This window comes from Meleagris gallopavo, chromosome 8, assembly GCF_000146605.3.
Source record: "Meleagris gallopavo isolate NT-WF06-2002-E0010 breed Aviagen turkey brand Nicholas breeding stock chromosome 8, Turkey_5.1, whole genome shotgun sequence".
In the NCBI taxonomy this organism is placed as follows: domain Eukaryota; kingdom Metazoa; phylum Chordata; class Aves; order Galliformes; family Phasianidae; genus Meleagris; species Meleagris gallopavo.
The window spans coordinates 11547407-11566130 of record NC_015018.2 but is presented as its reverse complement, the minus strand read 5'-3'; the positions used below and the strand labels follow the sequence as shown (position 1 = coordinate 11566130).

Below are 18724 nucleotides of genomic sequence, written 5' to 3'. Positions count from 1 at the left end.
TCTGTACTTGCAGCCAATCACAGCTTTAATACATTTGTTCCCTTAGGACCTAGAAAACAATGGAATTACTTGAGCATATAAATAGCTGCTTAGTGAATCTACTATTGAAAGTATTGCATAACTAACTCAGATCCTAGAATTTCAAGAATAGAGAAAGAATAGATCTCTGGAATCTTATGTGTGTGAAGATAACAGACAAAATGTGAACCAAATATTAACATGCACAAGGAAGCAAACATACTGGAAAGAATTCTCATAGGGAATAGTATCAACTTTTGTGAAAATTAGTTATTTTTTTTTCAATGTATCAATGAAATAAAAAGTAAGAATTAAAAAAGGCTGAGGACTGGGGTTAGAAAATGGAAATCAATAGTGCCTAATTGAAGCTGAGTCTCTGCTTTATAATTTAAGTCTTGTATGTATGTTAATATAGAAAATTGAATTTGCATATTGAATCAGGCATGTGAAGAGTTAAAATTGCACTCGCATGCTGGGATGCAATGAGGCACTATTTTTCAGTGTTACAAGATTGTATTCTTCCAAACAGCTTGAGATAAAAGGAAGTGGTTGAAATCTCTCTTTCCCCTTCTCTGATACAAAATTGGCCATGTTGAATTAATTATGAAGAAACTAGGAATGTATTCATTTTAATAGTTTCCTGATGCGTGGATTCTTTTGTCTCTCTTCCTCTGTTGCTTGAAAACATACAACAGCAATACCCTCCTGCTCCTCACTTCCTCCCTTCCCTTTTCTTCTGCTAACATGCTATGTTAAATATCCTAACTTTTTTTTCAGTAGTTGAAATCAGAATTTTGGAGCAGTAAGAGTCACACCCTTGCTGTAATCAAGATTTACTTTTTCTAAGCTAAGGCCAGGACTTGTATTTTTATTCTTGTAGAAACTGCTTAATTGATCCACCTTGGATAGCTTCATGTGGGTTTTGGATTTCTCCCAAAGCTAATGTGGCACAGCTGAGGCACTGCTCTAATGATGAGCTGACATTTCTAGAGATGACTATCTTCTGTCCTTTAAAAAGCAGTGAAGTAGCCATAGTAGCCCCTTTTCTTCTCCTCATAGGTTGTGGGATCCTTCCAGAGGCAAGACAGAGAGGAAGGCTGATGTCACTGGAGGTAATTTTTTTAATTTAAGGTAGGTCCTTTTGAAGCCCTGCTCAAAATGAGGAAGCTTTATGCTTTGTAAGCGTTCTGAAGTGTGCTTGTGCAAGGCCTTTGCCTGAAGAGAATATTTGGACTGAATTATGCAGTTGCTATGCAGCTGTAGCTCTCCTTTAGGTCTTGTAGTGATATTAATTGTCTAGCTAAAGAAAATGGGTGAGCAGACTCTATTAAGGCTAGATTAGTGTGCTCTACTTGGTAGAAGAAAATTTTCAAAACAGAATCTGAACAGGGCATTTTCCCAATTATGTGGTGACCATATTGAGCTACTTCCTGTTTCATACTTCAGCTGAGAATGAGACTTTTTTACATAAAACTGCTTGCAGAATGAATGTTACCTTTACTCTCTGTACTGTTTGTGAAAGCTGCACAGGACTCCTAATTGCATACTTGGCAACTCCCCTGTTTAGTTCCTTGGCAAACGTATTTAGTCCTTATTCTTTATGAAGTAACTGTAGACTAATCTTATAGTAGAGTGGTTTAATGTAGCTTCGGTGTGAATTCACACAGAGTGCAGATGGACCTATTTTAGTAATTAAGAGAACTGCAGGTGTTGATGAGAGGTAGTATCCTCTGCTGTTACAACTGTAAAATATTGCTGTGTGACTATCCACATCTTTGGGTGCCTTTATTTTGTAAATCTGGAAGCGTTGTGGCTTTCCTCTGTTGGTCTGCAAAGTACTTGGGAGGGGCTTTACTACCACAGAGATTTTAAGAGGTAACCTCATCTTGGAAAACTGCAACCTTTTGCTGGCTCATTAGCAACAAAGTTAGCTGATCTCCAGGGATGTTAGGAGAGACGACTGCTTTTTCCTGTGAGGCAGAATGATTTGTAGAACTCAGATGGCATTAATTACAATACATTATGGAATTAGAATAAATAATGAATTTATTTCAACTAGAAGGTTTGCCATCATTCATAAATCTAAAAATAACACAAACTTATTTTTCCAGTTTCCAAACAAAACTATATCATCCCAAAACATTACCTGTTTTACTTCTAACAAATTTGTAGCCCGCAATAAAGGTGAATCTGATGTGACAGATGATGAAGTATCCTTTAGAGAAATTTTAAATAAGCATATTGAGTTTCTATTCAATTTCCCAAATAATCACTGTACTGGGCGGTGGCAGAAGGATGAGCACTCTGCTCCCTGCAGGTGGGCTGGAGTTGAAGGGGAAGGTATTACACTGGGAGAATACATGGGACAAAGAGAAGAAGGAGAAGCAGAGAATATTTTAATTCAGTGCTCTTGAACAATGCTCTATAAAATGAGACTAGTGGTTTTAACACTCAGGAAGCTGCTTACTTTGCTGTGGTTTGTCTTTACGCTACTTGTTGCACCCTCTGGACTGATAACACTCTTGTCTTTCCTTGTTCCCTACATATGTGTATGAATCATAACAATGATAGATTTTTTTATTAGTCTGAATTAGAAATGCTTTTGCTCCTGTAAAGTTTTTATCTCTTCAAAACAACTCTTGGAAAGCAGAGGAAATATTGTTAAGATGATAAGGACAAGTGTCAGTGGAAAGGATGTTTCTGGAAGAACTCTGCCTTCTTCCTTCCTACTGTTCTGAAAGGGACAGACTCTTTAACTACCCACCAAATCCTGAAGGATTTGGGACCTGGCTCATGGTATATTCTGTACCTACATAGGAATGGGTGTAGATGAAGTAAGAAAAATCCAACGGGAGAGCTGGAGTCACGAGGAAAAGAATGTAGCCTTGTGGTTAAGGCACAAGCCTGGGTCTCTGTAAGTCTGAGTTTGATTTCTGGCTTGACTACAGGCTCTTTGCAAGTTTGCAGGCAAGTTACTTGATCTTTGTGCTTCAATTCTTCATCTAAAGTACGGACAGTACTAGCATAGTTCATGCTGTATGAGAATAATTAATGTTTGTTGCTACATCAATGAAGAGAAATCTGAGTTACACTATTTTCAGTTTGGGTTTAGGGCAAGGATTGACATAGGCATGTTACCACTGAACCTGACCTCACATCCTGAGCCAATTTTTTAAAAAGTTCTGCTCAACAGATGTTTTCTCTTTCATCTATTTTGTTTTCCTTACAACCAGCTTGGTTAACGTAGTCAGAAATGACATTTTTTGTTAACTGCAGGTGACATCTCCTCTGATGCAACACTTTTTAAAAAGTAAACAATAACTACATGGCAGAAGGTAAGGCAAGTTACTGCAAGGATTTCTAGCTAGGCAATTCTTCATGCAAAAGATAAAATATGTAACATTTTTAGAAATCTTCCCATTGCAATTAAAAAAAATGGTCTGCACCACATCTAACCTCCCCACCCTAAAGCAGTGCGGTGGAGGCTCCCAGGACGCTAACATGCTGAGCCGGCTGTGGCCTGCCCTTCTCCAAGATGAAATACCATAACAAGAGTGTCATTGCTTGTAGCTGGAATGGGCCTTTTGCTTGAAATATTAAGAAACAGGGAAAGGAAATAAAGACCAGATGAGCAACAACCCTCCCTTTCTCCACCTCAGCCCCCATCCCTCCCCACCATACTGTCATCCCTAAGATGACATGCAGAAACACCAGTTGAATCTGTTGGCCTGCTTTAAATTACAGCATACTTCTTGAGTCTGGAAAAAGACTATGAGTGCCCGAATGTGAAACAAGATTTCAGCTGCTGATGTCTGAACTGCATAAATGTTTACTATGCTTAATAAATAATGTGAAATAGATTTTTCTCTCTTGTTGCAATGTCTTTACTTTAGAAATATTCTGCCCAATTACATGAGCATGTTGCACAGAACGAAGTTTTAGCAACCCATCTCTTCTGCCTGCAGAGTCCATGTGGAAATCTGTACACCTCAAGATCCCACAAATCCCTGCTACCTGACCTACTTTGTGTGCATGACATCACTTGGGTGCCTCACTTGCTTTCTCATTTGCTTTGGACTCTGCACACATGCAGCCACATGGGAGGAAGTCTTTGCTTGTGTTTTCTTCTATTGTAGGCTCAGTCTCTCTGTTATGACAGACCAGGATTTTACCCTAACTCAAAGGAATTGGATAAGTCTCAGTTTCAATCATAATAGTTTGCAGAGAAAACTTAAAGGCATATACACCTACGCTTTAGATGATCCTCAGGACAACATTCTTTGGTGTAAAGATTGTAATTATACCATACAAATCTGCATCTCTTTATTTCTTCTACCCTTCCCAGTCCATCCTGTTTCTGCAGTTATATTTGCATTTTCCACTGTACTCCTTCATTGATTTTTCCACTATGTGCAAAACTAGCTTCAATCATCCAAAACAGAAATAATATGTGCTGTGCTACCAAACTGCACTGACTGCTGATGAACGCTGTTAACTGTTCTGTGATGGTCATAGTTGATGTTAGTAGATTTACAAGAACTGTGAGCATTTTAGTAAAAGTTTTATGGGCAGGAGCTGGGGCAAATCACTTCCCTCTGCAATATCTGACCTAGTCACATGCATAAATATGAGTAACCTTGAAAGTGAGGAAGAATGGCCCACAATCAATATGTATACTGTTAGAATTCTGAGTGTAGCTCCAACTGTGTTTCAAGAACTTTGAGAATAAGGTAACTGTTGCTATTAAATACTTCATTTGGAAAAGTTGTTCTAACCAGAAGGTAGTCAGAATAGTGAAACAAAACAGTAACTGATGGGGTTTTCATCCCTATTTCCTTTAATACAAGTAGATGAAATCTCTGTTATGCTTTTTTACATTCACTAGCTCTTTGCTTATACCTTCTTTAAAAAGCAGAACTATTCTACCTTTTACAGCCTTGTATTTCTACACTGTATGCTTTTTCGTATATTTAAATGTTTTATTGTCAGACAGTCGTGAGGAGCATTTCCTTATCACGAGTACCTAAAATCTCACTTCCTGAAAGTCATTGCTTTCCTGTCTGAGTACAGAGAAGTAGTTGTCACCATAGGAATCCAATGCTGAATCACTCTAATATTGGCAGTGATGTTGGTTATACCCCATATGTGTTGCTAGCACCGACCTCAAACAGCATCAGGAGATGGGCTGGGAGGTGAACGGGCCTTCCAAAATAATTATACCTTCTCTTAGCATTGCGGTGTCACTCTCAACGCAGGTGCTGTTTTATTCTACAAGTAATGTATATCAGACGTAAAGCTGGTAAGGAGCAGCACAAGTTATTTCACTATGCATGCACAGAATGTTCCTCCCTCGATTGCTATGCATTAGATGAGAATAAATTAGTTATTTTTGTTGCTATTTAGAACATTGGTGATCAGCAGCAGAATGTATCTATTTGAAATTCTCATGTCCTCAGAATATGATATGTAAAGTAAGATCTAATCTTTGTTTCCATCTCCATGTTAGAGCTTCAGAATGGAGAGGGAAAAAAAGTTTGTTATTTTGGTCAACAAAAAAGAACAGATCCCTGACTGTATCTTTTTACTCTTCATCCTTATTTAAAGCAGACAGCATCGGTAAAAGTAAGAATTCACTACACAGTCTAATTTAAAAACTATACTTCCTTGTGCCATACTCCCAAGCCCAGTAGATACTCCACTATATTTTATATTTTGACTGATTCAGGTGTGGGGCAGTAAACCTAACTGGTGCTGATTTTGCTGTGGCTGGCTTGTTGCTAACTGTGCAGAGTAATGTCTTTGAAAGTAAGTGGATTTGGTGCGTCTGTTATTCCTGATCTATTTCCCCCCTCCCTTTAGACTCACTTCTGTAGTTCAGCAGTGCCTTTAGATAACAGATTAGCAGAAGAGAAAAGGAAAGATAGCGCTGTTCAAAGCAAATGCCTTCACCATAGCGCAATTTGTGTCATCCTGAAGTTAAGCAATGTTCTGAGGCCATCCCAAATCCTAAAGGAGTAATTGTGGGCTAGACTTTCTGCACATTCCAGATTTTGACAACCATAACTGTCATGGACTTTTCATCTTTTCAGATCCAGAAGTAAATCTTACCCTAGCTCCTAGCAAGTAAATACAATTTATTCAAGAAAAAAAAAAAAAGCAATGCATCACAGCACTGGATATATCTTTTAGTAGTGAATTCAATGTGCCAGAAAGCACAGGTGAAGAACAGTTGCAGTGTTCTTCCCTTCATGTTCTAGGAGTGTTTTTTTCCTAAGGTTCTAGTTCTATTTTAAAGATTATCCACATTGCCCTGTTCAGAATATCTGAGCAGACAGTTTTAATACCCACAGGCAAGTAAAGTGAAAAGCTCATTATCAAACAATAAAAAGGATTAATACATGCTCTAATAAAAATCTTGGAGAGGATCCACTAAAAGGACTGTAGGGCACAGAAAGCATGAAAAGGCTTAGTCCTGTGATCAGTACTTTCATGAGACCACATCTGTTACCTAGGCTATCTTCAAATTCTCTAAAGTGTAAAGCAGTCTTCCCAACACAGACAGTAAACAGGCCACTGCAAAACATCTGTACTTGGTACTGTCTCTCTCTATTGTTTGCTCAAGTCTAAGAAACTATTCACTTTTGAAAGGGTATTGTGCAAGAGGAATCTGGTATAAAATGTTTGCCATAGCATTTGTCCTGGAAGACCACTGGAGAGGTGGGATGAAGATGTGTGGAGGGGAGACAGACAGTTCTTTCTCCTTTTTGCTACATTTTCTCCTTTATTTCACCCTGATACTGTTTCCATAGAAAAATACCAGTCTTAGAATAAAGGGGAAGATCTTGGAGGGGAAGAAAAATTCCAAAGCATTGAGAAACATTACTAGTATTTTATTTTATTTTTCATATTAAGGTATTTCTCTCTGTTACATAAAATTATTTCAGCAGTTAGTGATAGAAAGGGGAAAAAAAGCCTAAAACATTTTGGAATGACAAAAATAGAAGATGAATAGCAACAAGTGCATCCCACCTGTCTTACTATAAGGTCTCTGAATCTAAGGGTGTTTTCTTCCCCAGCCAAGGAGTGTCATGAAAGCTGTGCTGTTTTGGTAAGTCACAGATTCAGATGTTTGCACAGATATTGGCACAGCCACAAATGTTTTCTAGTCCCTTGATTTATTTATTTTTCCCAGTCTTTCCAAGGACCAGTTAATTTTATCCTCTCTGTGCATTGCAGTGGGACGTTCAGTCCAGTGTGTGTCTAGCAAAGAGAGGCTCATTATCTTTCGCAGACTCAAAACAAACCCTTGATTTTAAAATGTGACAAAAGCAGAGGCAAGTGCCCCTTTCCGGTGCCTCGGGCTGAGCCAGCACACGGGCTCCTCGCTCCGTGATCCCCAGTGCAGCTGTCCCTTTGTGCACTGGGACACAAGGAGATGGGCTCAGGAAGAAGCAGTCGGGCTGACAGGTGTGCCATGGTACGAGGACTTGGCGGGGTAGGCCGCACGTCTCCACACACACGGGTCTTGTATTTGCTTTCCTCTGTGGCCTCATCATGCAGCCTCCCTTTCTGCACTGTCTCCTGGCCAGCTCTGGCCAGAATAATCTCCTTTCTCATTATTCTCTAGCGCTGGAATTTGTCAAGTTGATGGGAACAATGAGAGCATTCATTTAGCCGAGAGACAGGCAAAAGGGGGTCAGGAAAAAACCCTTCAGGGGGAAAGAAATAGTTCTGTCAAACTTTGAGCTCCACTGGAGCTCCATTTGTCCTGAGGTTTGACAGACTGCCTTGCACTGGCTATGTCTTCATCTGCGGTCACAGGGCAAACTCAGGTTTTACTGTTTAGGTTTTATTTTATGGATTTTGTTTTTTAGCTGCATCTTTAATCATAGAGCCCAGCTGTTTAGCTGTGTTCCTTCATGCTTTGCGGAATTAAACCTATAAGAAAGGGATTTTACCTACATGCTTGTTTATACATATATGCAGTTATTCTAATATCAGGGACTTCAATCTCCTGTCCAACACCCAGCAATACATGGCCCTTGCTGGTAGACAGCAGCAGAAAGAACAGACTTTCCTTACTTTATCTTGAGACCTCTCATTGGTACTGTTGTTAGAGCTCAAGCTGCCACTCCTGAACATCCTAGTAATTGCTGTGGGATGGTGAGGGTCAGTAGAAATTGCCCTGGAAACAAATATGTTAACTTAATGCCTAAAGAAGGCCTCTAGCCCTATTTTACACTTTGCTCTCAAACAGTTAGCAGACTTCTCACAAATAGCACTGGCTCTTTGGCACTTGTTGAATGTAAATAGGTAGCTAAAGATATCAGTGTGTTTTTAAGAATATTTCACATTATTGAAAATAGATCCAATGATTTTATAAACGTTGTGTTACCTACAAGCTGAGAGTGAACATTGAGCTCACTTAAAAATCACTCTAAGCAGCACCGTATGCAGAGACAGTTAACCATGGGGTATTCTTGTCACAAATACTGCTGCAGTGGAGACCTGGGAAGGTTTAATAGTTTCAGATAATCCTATCTTTCGTCTTTGTACTCTAATGAGGCTGTGTTAAGGTGCCGTCATACCTTGCTGCAGATGTATTGTGTTTTACGTGGAAGCTAAATGAGTTTTGTGGGGCATTAGTAACAGCCTGTGTGGTTTGCCACTTGCTCCAATTCCAAAGCACTCAACAAATTATACAGAGTAAATCTATTGGTATGAAAATGCAGCTACCTCTGGGATCGAGAGCAGTACTAATTAGTACTTTGCATTTTGCCTGTTCTTCATGATAAGAAATCGTTTATCTAAAAAAAAAAAAACACCACTGACGTATACTCAGTATCTACGATCTTCAGGAAGATAAGCTGTTTCTAATAGCTATTGTGTTAATCACAGTGAGATTTGAATCAATTTGAGAAGCTGAGACAGCGTTATCATAATTCATAGTTATTGTAAATATAAAAGATTAGCAGTAATAAGAAAAGGATATAGAAAGATAAGGATGTTTTCATCACGCATTTAGCTTCCATGCACAAACAGCAAGAGGAAGAGTATACTGTTTACACTTAACACAATGCGTACAGTTCATTCTGCAAGCGTAGGGAATTTTCCTTAACATGGTGAATGGTGCAATTCAATCTGATACGACACTATTGCTGGGTAGATCCTGAGAGAAACTTTACTTAGATAGCTTCATATAACTTTCAGAGAGCAAATGAAAACTGACAGAGGAGACTCAGAGATGGTGGCATTGTGGCTCAGGTGACCACTTATGAGTTGACAAAGCTGATGTTGGAGGAGAAACTGTATTCTAAGCAATACCAGTTATCATGCAAGAATTGTTGCAAGTCTATATATGTTGTATTAATTCCTTGCTTTTTCTGTGCTTCATTTATTGTGAAATGGGTGAAATCACTATGGGAATAGCAAGCCTAAATGCACTAAAACTTCTGAGCAACCTACAGAGTTTACTTCATTTGCTGTCATTGATAATAAAGCCATAATATTTTCCTTACTGCAAATATGTGAAAACATCCCAGGGCAACTAAGCACAGTGAGTCCTTGTTGTTCTCTTTAAGTTTATGATCCAATAGCTTATGCAGCATTCGAGGGTCAATGTGTGTTAACCGAGAGTAGGTGGAACTTATTATGCCTGTCTTATAGTTTTTCACAGGACTTATCCAGGTTATTTAACACACTCTTCTATTACATAAACATGTAAAGCTTAAAACATGTATTTTCTGTAAGTAGTAGTGGGTAGGGAAGTCCAAAATAACTAACCTAAACATGTCTGTAAATGGGTGTCTAAGCCAGAATTGTCCCCCAGTTAATTTATATCTGTTCCACCTTGCTGTTATTGCCAGATTAGTTATCGTTTGCAACTAAACTTGTCAAGCCAGAAGTGGCTTAAGGAAAAACAAAAAACAAAACAAATCAAAACACCAAAAACAAACAAACAAAAAAAACTTTGATGCAAGAAAGCTGTAACCACACAAGGACTATCTTTCAGTTCTCTTATGAAACAGATGTTTCATTGCTCCATATAGAGGAAATTGAGATCAGCTGATTACCTCACAGATTGGCCTGAAAAAGTGAGCATGTAACTTGCAGCCAGTAACTGTGAGAAGAGTTTTAGAAGTGCGCTGTTTTACTTGGGAAAGGGGCAGTGGTGAATAACCAGCTTGGAGTGGTACTTGGCAAGAAGGTCCTGATGACAATATGTTTTTGAAGGCACCGTGAAACAAATAAATGTTCTGAAAAAGGAGATATGCGCAACAAATTCCAGGGCAGGAGAACAGCTGCAGAAATGTTTTATGCCTTTGTTTGATCTCCAAATTTAAACTGAGCTGCTTTGTTTCACGGTGCCTGCAAACAACGGAGTTTCTTCTAATGCCACAATTCATGCGTGTCTGTGGAAAAGCTGCAACTATTTGCAGCCATCTGAGTGTGTAGGTGGATGTGTATTTAACAGGTCTTTAATCAAAGAGAAGGAGGTATTTAAAACAATTAGTTGGGATTTTAAAGCGGCGGGTGCAGATAGGCTCAGCATGCTGGACATTGTCATGTGTGGTGTGTAAGGCAGCAGAAGATGGAGGGCTAGGAGAGCTGATGTCTGATACCTACATCCATCTGTCATTGGGATAACTTGCAGATATGTCTGACTAGGGTTCAGGTCCTGTTGCATCATCGGGTATGCACACATGTTGCAGGAGTGGGTGCTGTTGCCCTGGTGCTGCTGGTTTGTATGCTGCTTAGGGTGCAGATGCGTGCAGGTTCTGCTCGGCTGGCTGAGGGCCATTGTAGGCCTTGAGGACTGTTAGAAAAGCTGTGTGGTCTTTCCAAGACAATGTGTGCATAACTTGCATAATTTTGCAGCTCTTTGCATAGGATGCTTCTCCGGAAAATGCTATCTTTGGTCATATTCACTGGAAGTTCTTGGAGGACTTTGAAGGATGCATTCAACATTGTATAAGGGGAACTGTTCTGAAAATGTGCAGCAGTGCTGTTAAGCATAGCCAGTTTTGTAAACTTGAAGAAGACATTGCTTTCAGCCAGAACTGCTGAGTGGAGCCGGTTTAGGATTTGCAACCCCCACCCTTTTTCTCTCCTCAAGTAATTAGCTCAACTAAAGTGGGTTATAGTACGGGTGTTTAACTAAAAGCAAAAAGTAGTGCCCTCTGCTATGGATTAATAAAGAACAGAATTAAAATGGCACATGAGGCTCCTGCCAGGCAGCAAGAGGTTTTTAGGGGGCAGTTCCAAATGTCCCCTGGAAGCAGTGCTAGAGATGCCTGGGCTGCAGCCAGCAGCGCCCAAGTCGTGCACGGAACAGCTGGCGGGAGCAGGGCTGGGAGGGTGGGGAGCGCGGTGCTCCCGCAGCTGGGAGAGGTCATTGCTGTATGCTCTGGTGGATAGGAAGGACAAAAGGGAAGAGCTGAACCTTCCCAGAAAAAGGGCATGTAAATAAAGGGTGGGGAATTACTTTTTTTCTGTCCAGGATATAGAGAGTAATTCTTCACAAACGTATTTAACCAAATAAATAAAAATCCCTGGAGCACAGAGTTTTGCACTGATTTGAATACGATAATTATCTTCTTGCCATTTGGGTAGAGATTAATATTTTCATAAGCAAAGGATATATTCACTCTCTTAAATGATGACAGCTGAACAGACCTGTCTACTGAAAGCAAGGTAGTTTGCAGAAACATTGAGCACCCCATGTGCACTGACTTTCTGTGGTGTCCCTGAGATTCCTGGGCAGTGCAGTACCATGGCACGGCACATAATTGGAGGAAAGAGCCTGTTACCCTTTTGGCCAGTGTGAAGATCAACTTTCCCAAGCACATTTGCTTTCTGCACTCCAAACTATTGGTCATGTAAATGTTACAGAAAACAAACCAGCTGCCTGAACCCAGGTTAAGGAAAGGTTGTTCAGGTGGCACCTGCTAAATCAAGGCCCTTAATCCCTATCAGTTCTCGTCCCTGACTACAGAAGCAGTGACCTGAACACTCTTTTCTCCCATATTACATATAATTTCTCCAATTCCTTTGTTTCTGTTGTTCTTCCTGCACACACTGCAATTTCTGCTAACAATCTGATTTCGGAAGGAATATTCTGAAAGTCTGCGTTGTAGACCATGTATCTGATGGAAAAGTACTATAGACAGTGGAAATTTAGTCAGATGAATGAAAATATAAAAGTTCATATGTTTTATACTGAGGAAGAGAAGGTCCAAATTGCTGATGAGCATTAAAGACAGGTATGGATTGGGTGCCCTATCTCCTCTTAGTGGAACAGTGAGAGCAATAAAATCAGTGTTTTCCACCTTGCCTATATGTGCATATTTCTTGATCAGCTCTCTTTCAAGAAACAGGAGAGTGAATAAGTTGAAATGGCCATCAGATAGTCCACACTTATTAGTAATTAATTAACAGAATTCTCTACTCTTTCTTTTTTTCCCTGCTATGACATTCATCCTCTTTCTTACTCTTTTTTCTTCTTTTTCTGAGCTCCCCAGTTCAAAAAAGACAGGGTCTGGAGCATCTCGCCTATGAGGAAAGACTGAATAACATGGGTCTGTTCAGTCCAGGGAAAAGGAGACTGAGGGGAGATCTGATGGGTGTTTGTAAATATATAAAGGGAGGTGGGAGGCAAACGGATGAGGCCAGGCTCTTCTTGGTGGTGCGTAGCAAGGACTAATGGCCTAAAACTTGAACACAGAAAGTTCCATACAAACATGAAGAACTTCTTTGTGGTAAGAGTGACAGAGCATTGTAACACATTGCCCAGAGAGGTTGTGGAGTCTCCTTCTATGGAGATATTCAAGACCTATCTGAATGCCTACTTGTGCAACCTATTATAGGGTACCTGCTCTAGCAGAGGTGTGGACTCGATGATCTCTTGGGGTTCCTTCTAACCCCGGCAATTCTGTTTCTTCAGGATCTTAATGTTTAAAGATTTCAAAAGAAGAGAATGTACAAGTGTAAAATGTTTTTCTGTGGAGAACAGTGACTAACAACAGTGTTTTGTGTGTTATCACTACACAACACTTTTTTTTCCTGCAGTTATTTCTCTCCACCCTGACTGCTTGCTCCTTTTAGTTGCATTATGATAAGCAGACTTCTCTCTGTGGGGCTCAGTGGTTAGTAATAACTCAACCTCACGAGGCAGAATTATACTTTATAGCCCATGTGATCTGTCATAAGTGGTGATATGTAGGACTGCTCTTTAAGTAGTTGCAGGAAATGCAGCTTACAGACCTGTTTTTTTAAACCTATTGTAGAAACAGACGCACAAATTGTAACAATTAATGAAAAACTCTTAGAAATTTGACTGTGTAGACTTGCAAATGATTCTTGAACTCAAAATTGCACCAGTGAACTGTTTTCAATTAATCATTTACTAGTTCCATTTAACATTGAACAGAAGATCCCAGCTGAGTGTAGAAAATCTAGTAGATGGGAAAATATTGCACATTGGCTTTGAATTCTTCTGAATTTCAAACCTAAAATGAATGTAGATTATAGCTTTGTTCCTAGTAGGGAACTTGAAATTTTGCCTTTTTATCTCTCTTACAACATCAATAGCAATCATTTTTCCAGACTTGGCCAAAAAAAAGGGCTGCAGTGTTCATGGCTGATTGAAAAAGAAGTTGCTCCAAACGGGGATCAAAGGCTGACATTAACCCTTATTAATCATATCACTAATACATATTAAAAGACCACAGGAACTCAAGTGTTCCCCAGTAAGTGCTGATTAAAAGACAGCAAGAAGTTATACATCCAACAGATATACAAAAACTGGAAGAAAGTATCCTATCAAATCTGTTATCTCAGCATTGGGACCAAAGCACTTCCACACAGTATGTTATGACCTATCATCATTTAACAATTTCTTCTATGCTTCTTCAGTGGAAATTTTGTTTTAGACAGGATTTTTCATTTTAAAATATATTGTAAATGTATGTACTTCACTATGCATTTACTTGAAACCAAGTGCAGAATGTGCATGCCTTGTACACATTGATGTTTGTGGTCATCCTTAATTCCTGAGCACCTTTAATTCTAAAGTTAGGATCCCCACCACCATCCTGCCTCCTGCCCCTGCCTCTTAAAACCAGTTTCTGCACTCAGGGACAAGTGCTACTGAGATAGTTGATGAACTTCACACTGTAGGTACTATTAGGTAATACAGCGCAGTTCATGGAAAAGCTTGAAGATGAGGACCCGATGGACCAAATAGTCAAAAGATGTTCAGAATGCTCCAAGAACTCAATGGAAGTATCTTTAGGATCATGTCTGTGATCCACCCTGTACCTTCTATTTTGTGGAGGGATGTAGAAGACAATGTCACTCTTGAATTTCTAGGAACACTAATAGTGCTATATTCTTGAAATAGCATAATCTTCCTGAAAGATGGAGGCATTCTACTCAGGTATACTCAGGTATAGTCTTGCACTCTATGCTTGATATTGATGAGTAAAGAGGGGAGGAGGATATAAGCGAAGGCTTGATGATCTTCTGCAAATAGTGGCTGAACAGGAGTATTTGGAGAGAGGAAGAAAAACACTGCTTGGTAATTATGACATGGTAGTCTCTGGGAGGAATACTGTAATAGTCGTATAAGCAACTAAAAAATTTGAGCATTGTTGAGATTGCACTAGTCCTAAAACTTTTTCCAAAACTCTGCTTTGGTTGCCAGCATCAGCTTTTGCTCTAGTTCAGGTTCAAACAGCTGTTTTTCATCCATGAATTCAATTCACTGTGTTGAACGTGGGCTCACTATGTGGTAGTGATGCAGTTGCAGGCAGTAAAAACTAGCTAGTGTTGTATGTCACATACACGTATTTCTAACATTTAAATGCAACTGTCCAACCTACTCAATGTGACCATACAGACAATAATTCTTGTGGGATGACACAAAAATTATCCAGGAAAGGGAAATACTATTTCTGTTCAAAAAGCTATTTTAACATGTCACTCTGATTGCCTGCTACCTTTTTTTTTTTTTTTTTTTTTGGTGCAACAGCTGTATCTCATGGCCAGTAGTGTCAAATACTAAAGAGGTGCAGGATGAAGGGAATGGATGTGTTCTCTCTTCATTGCCAGAAGGAGGTCATCCATCAGTGCCATTACAGTGGTTTCATTTGTGTCCTGGCTTGCATCCAGACTGTGCTGGGACTGCTTCAGTTAGCTAAGTAGACTCCCTTAGCTCTTCTAAGATGTATATTCCTTGCCACAGGCAAAGCATTCCTGCAAATAACTGTATTTTTATCTATGCTTTTGTGAATATCTGTCAGCCGGACGAGAAGCTGTCCAAGATGTTCACACAGGGAAACTAGATTGATTTGAACTTAGGCTGTACAATTAACAATCTTTTAATAACTATTAAAAGATTTAGGTATGTTCCACACTGTTCAAGTTGCTAGTGCAACATCTGCTTCCGCCTTCTCAGTGTCAGCCTAATCAATTCTACAGACATTTGGGATCAACAACATCTGGCAAAAAAGGCAATAAAGCTTCCCTACTATTATTGTGAAGCTAGAGGCCAGATCTGGGATTTTTTAAAGCATGTTTTTACTACTGGCCACAAAATGGCTTAATGCCTAGATCTTGCAGTAGGAGTTCCTCCAGTAAACCCATTTAATGATTCTTCCTCATCTCTCTTAAAAGAAATGTAAGTATACAATACAATTGTATGCAATACACTCCCTGCATTTCACTCAAAGAGGAGGAACAAGATCCCACCAATTGCAGTTATCCATCTCATTAGTCCTAGGCTCAACAGCATACCTTTCACCAGTTTGCAGGTAACATTGTAAAGTGTTCTATTTATTCAGCCTGCCTAAGCATGCTCCTTGCTTATTTGCCTTCTAAGCTTGACATTGTCATCTTTCGTGATTATGGTTGATGTCTGCAGCTCAGAGCAGATACACATGTATTTTACTACAATTTTCTAACATTTTGCTTGTATTAGTTGGATTGTCTTTGAGTCTATGGTCACAGCTATGAACTGAGAAGTTTTCTGCATAAGTCCAAAGAGGAGAAAAAAAGAAAAAATTCTCAACTGCACTTTGAAGAAAGAAATAAACTGGCAGGGTCCTAAGTTGAAATTTCTACTAATTTCACACTAACCCTAGTAAGAGCTTCCTGTGCAGTTGGTGAGGCTTTGCCAGTCAGCCTTTGGGGACAAGTTCTGCCAGTCCACACAGCAGCTTCTTCACACTGGGATGCAGACTGGGACAAAGCAGTTTGCACTGTGAGCCTCTTTGCCCTCTTGATCATGCTAGTGCTAGCCTTTTCAAACTGACAGAGCTGGACAGGTTTTGCTCAGCAGATAAACCATTGCTTGTTTGGAGTCAAAGCTGAAAAGTGCCAAACTCATTCAGTGCCACTTGTCTGACTGCATGGATAGCAATTAGCTAGAGGTGCTAAACTATATGGCACCTCCCTGTTTTATTTGCATCTTCTAGCTGTAGCATTACATTCACGTGTACCTATTTTTTCCTGGAAATAAAACTGGAGGTTTAAGAATATGTATTATTATTTATACATGAAATGCATCACTTATTTTACTTCAGTTTGGAGCATTTCTCTCATATCGTCAGTATGCACTAAGGATATTCAGCAAAAGTAACAGTGATGTAGAGACGAAGCCCTAAATTTCACTTTGAACAATTTTGGTCAGTATTTCCGCTCATTGGAAGATGTTAATGAAAATAAAATAGAGTAAGAGGATATATTTAAATGTAGTGTAGAAATCTTGGCTTGTGTGTAGTCTGTAATACTGGACAAATTCACACTGCTCAAAAATTGTCTTTTGAAATAAAGTCTGGAAAGAACAAGAACCTGACAGCCCTGGGAGCAGTGTCTTCAGTCCTGGAACTAGCATGGTTAATCTGGAGCAAAGTTTATTTCACGTTGCTGGAAGGAGCAGGCCCCTCAACAGCCTTCAGTTTTGAGATGACTTGAGTTCCTTGCAATTGCCAACGCAGCACCTGCGCTAGAAACAAGTTTTTAAAAACTAGGTCATAATCACACGTGCAGTTGTTGACTGCACAAAACAGGCAGGCTATAAAGCTGTCCTGTTTTATCTGCTTTAAGTGCTGGCATGCAATGTCAGGAAACCCAGCAAATACAGGACCACCTGTGGAGTCCTTGTTACGGCATGATCCTGTTAAGTTAATACTCTCAAGCCTCTCTGCTGACTAATACAGGCAAACATTACAGCTAGCCAGGGGTTTAATAAGAGGGATGCTTTTACCTAGGGTACGTGCCAACCCTGAGATTACTATGGAAAGCAAGCCTAAAAGTAAGCAAGAGGTTAAAAAAGAAAACGTCTGGCTTTTTCAACAGCTGGGTTCCATTGTGAAAGGGTCATATAGTGCCAAGGAAAACAGAAAATAGGAAGGCACACAGATTTGTTAGTTTGAAGTAATTGACCACATGGTGTCCAATGGTTTGTGTTCTCATGTTCTCTAGAGCGAAGTCCCACGGGAGCTGAGGCAGGGGTTCCAGTTCCTAGCACTCTATTGTTTACTCTGATGGTTTCCAGATGCTGGAGACAAGGACAGTGAAATCTCTGGGATGCTGCCAAGGAATGAAAAAGACTAAAGAAAACACTGAGGATATTTTTTCATTTTATTTTTAAAGAGACAGCTCTTCTTTTCACTAAGATCATCTTAATTTACAATTTCCCTGCTTTCTCTAATACACGTGCACATGCTTTTTCTTTCCCATTCTTCCCTCTCTGTTTCTCTTTTTGTATGTAAACAGCTGCAATGCAATCAACGAAGGGAAAGCGATGGCGCTGTATTTTTTCCCTTGGCATCCTTAGCTCATTTAGCTGCAACACTGAAGATGTACAAAAATGATTAGAAAACCCCAGCAAAAACTCCATAGCAGGCACATCACCAAGAGAGTGTTAGCAGTGATGGGAAAGCCTCAGAAGGCTGTGAGTTCAAGTTTGCTTTGGCATGGCTGTAAGAAATTTGCAGAATTCTATAAAGCCTTTCCAAACATCAGAACCACTGAAATTAGGGAAGGGGAGCGGAGAGCAAGGCAAGGAGAGCAGCAGGCACTTTCATCAGCAAGGTCAGAGCACAGAAAAGACCAAGGGAATGTTAAGTTACAAGGAGAGTCCTTTTGGTAATTAATTCTCATCTCTCAGTAAGATGAGGTCCAAGAACAGGACTTTTCTTGTGCTGGAGAGTGTTTGGAGACTGGTCTTCCAGTCAAGCCTGGCTGCCAATGCTCTGAGTTGCAGTGAGCTTCTGCATTGCACCTATGTGTGTGTAGGCATTTGTGGTTGGACAGAGGCTGTGGAAATCAAGTAAAAGGTTGTCTGGGTTCCATGTTAGCAGTATCAGCTCATACCTCTTCTTTTGTAGTAACGAAGGACCTCAGGATATCTGCTATAGCTGTGTATTTGCTGCATTGTTTGTATCCCCTGAAAAGGATGGTAAGCGCAAGGGAATGAGTGTCTGCAGGAAAACAACTCCTTTAAAGTAGACTTTGTGTAGAGGTTATCTTGCTAACGCAAGACCTTAGCAAAACCAGTCCTTCACAGAGAAAGTCCTGAAACAGTCTAAAAGCTTGATTCTATATTCAATGGTAAGTTAACATTCCACCCAAAACATTGTTCAATACACCTTTCTGTTCAAAACAGAAGGCAAAATCTATTGGGCAGCTTTCAGTCTCTTTG

General features: G+C 39.8%; 1 protein-coding gene across 2 annotated transcripts in view; it reads right to left on the bottom strand.

The window, feature by feature from the left end:
• The window catches only part of ZCCHC24 (zinc finger CCHC-type containing 24), a 103637-nt gene that overhangs the window by 20497 nt on the left and 64416 nt on the right, over positions 1-18724 (bottom strand). The window contains exons 3-4 of one of the 2 annotated variants that reach the window (XM_010714331.2): positions 18397-18469; positions 15019-17874 (exon numbers count right to left, since the gene is read on the bottom strand). The exons of the other annotated variant lie outside the window; for it this stretch is intronic. Of the exons in view, the coding sequence (XP_010712633.1) occupies positions 17708-17874; positions 18397-18469 (240 nt within the window). The 3' untranslated portion in view covers positions 15019-17707. Of the gene's footprint in view, positions 1-15018; positions 17875-18396; positions 18470-18724 lie in introns of those variants that run through there. 2 annotated transcript variants of the gene reach the window in all.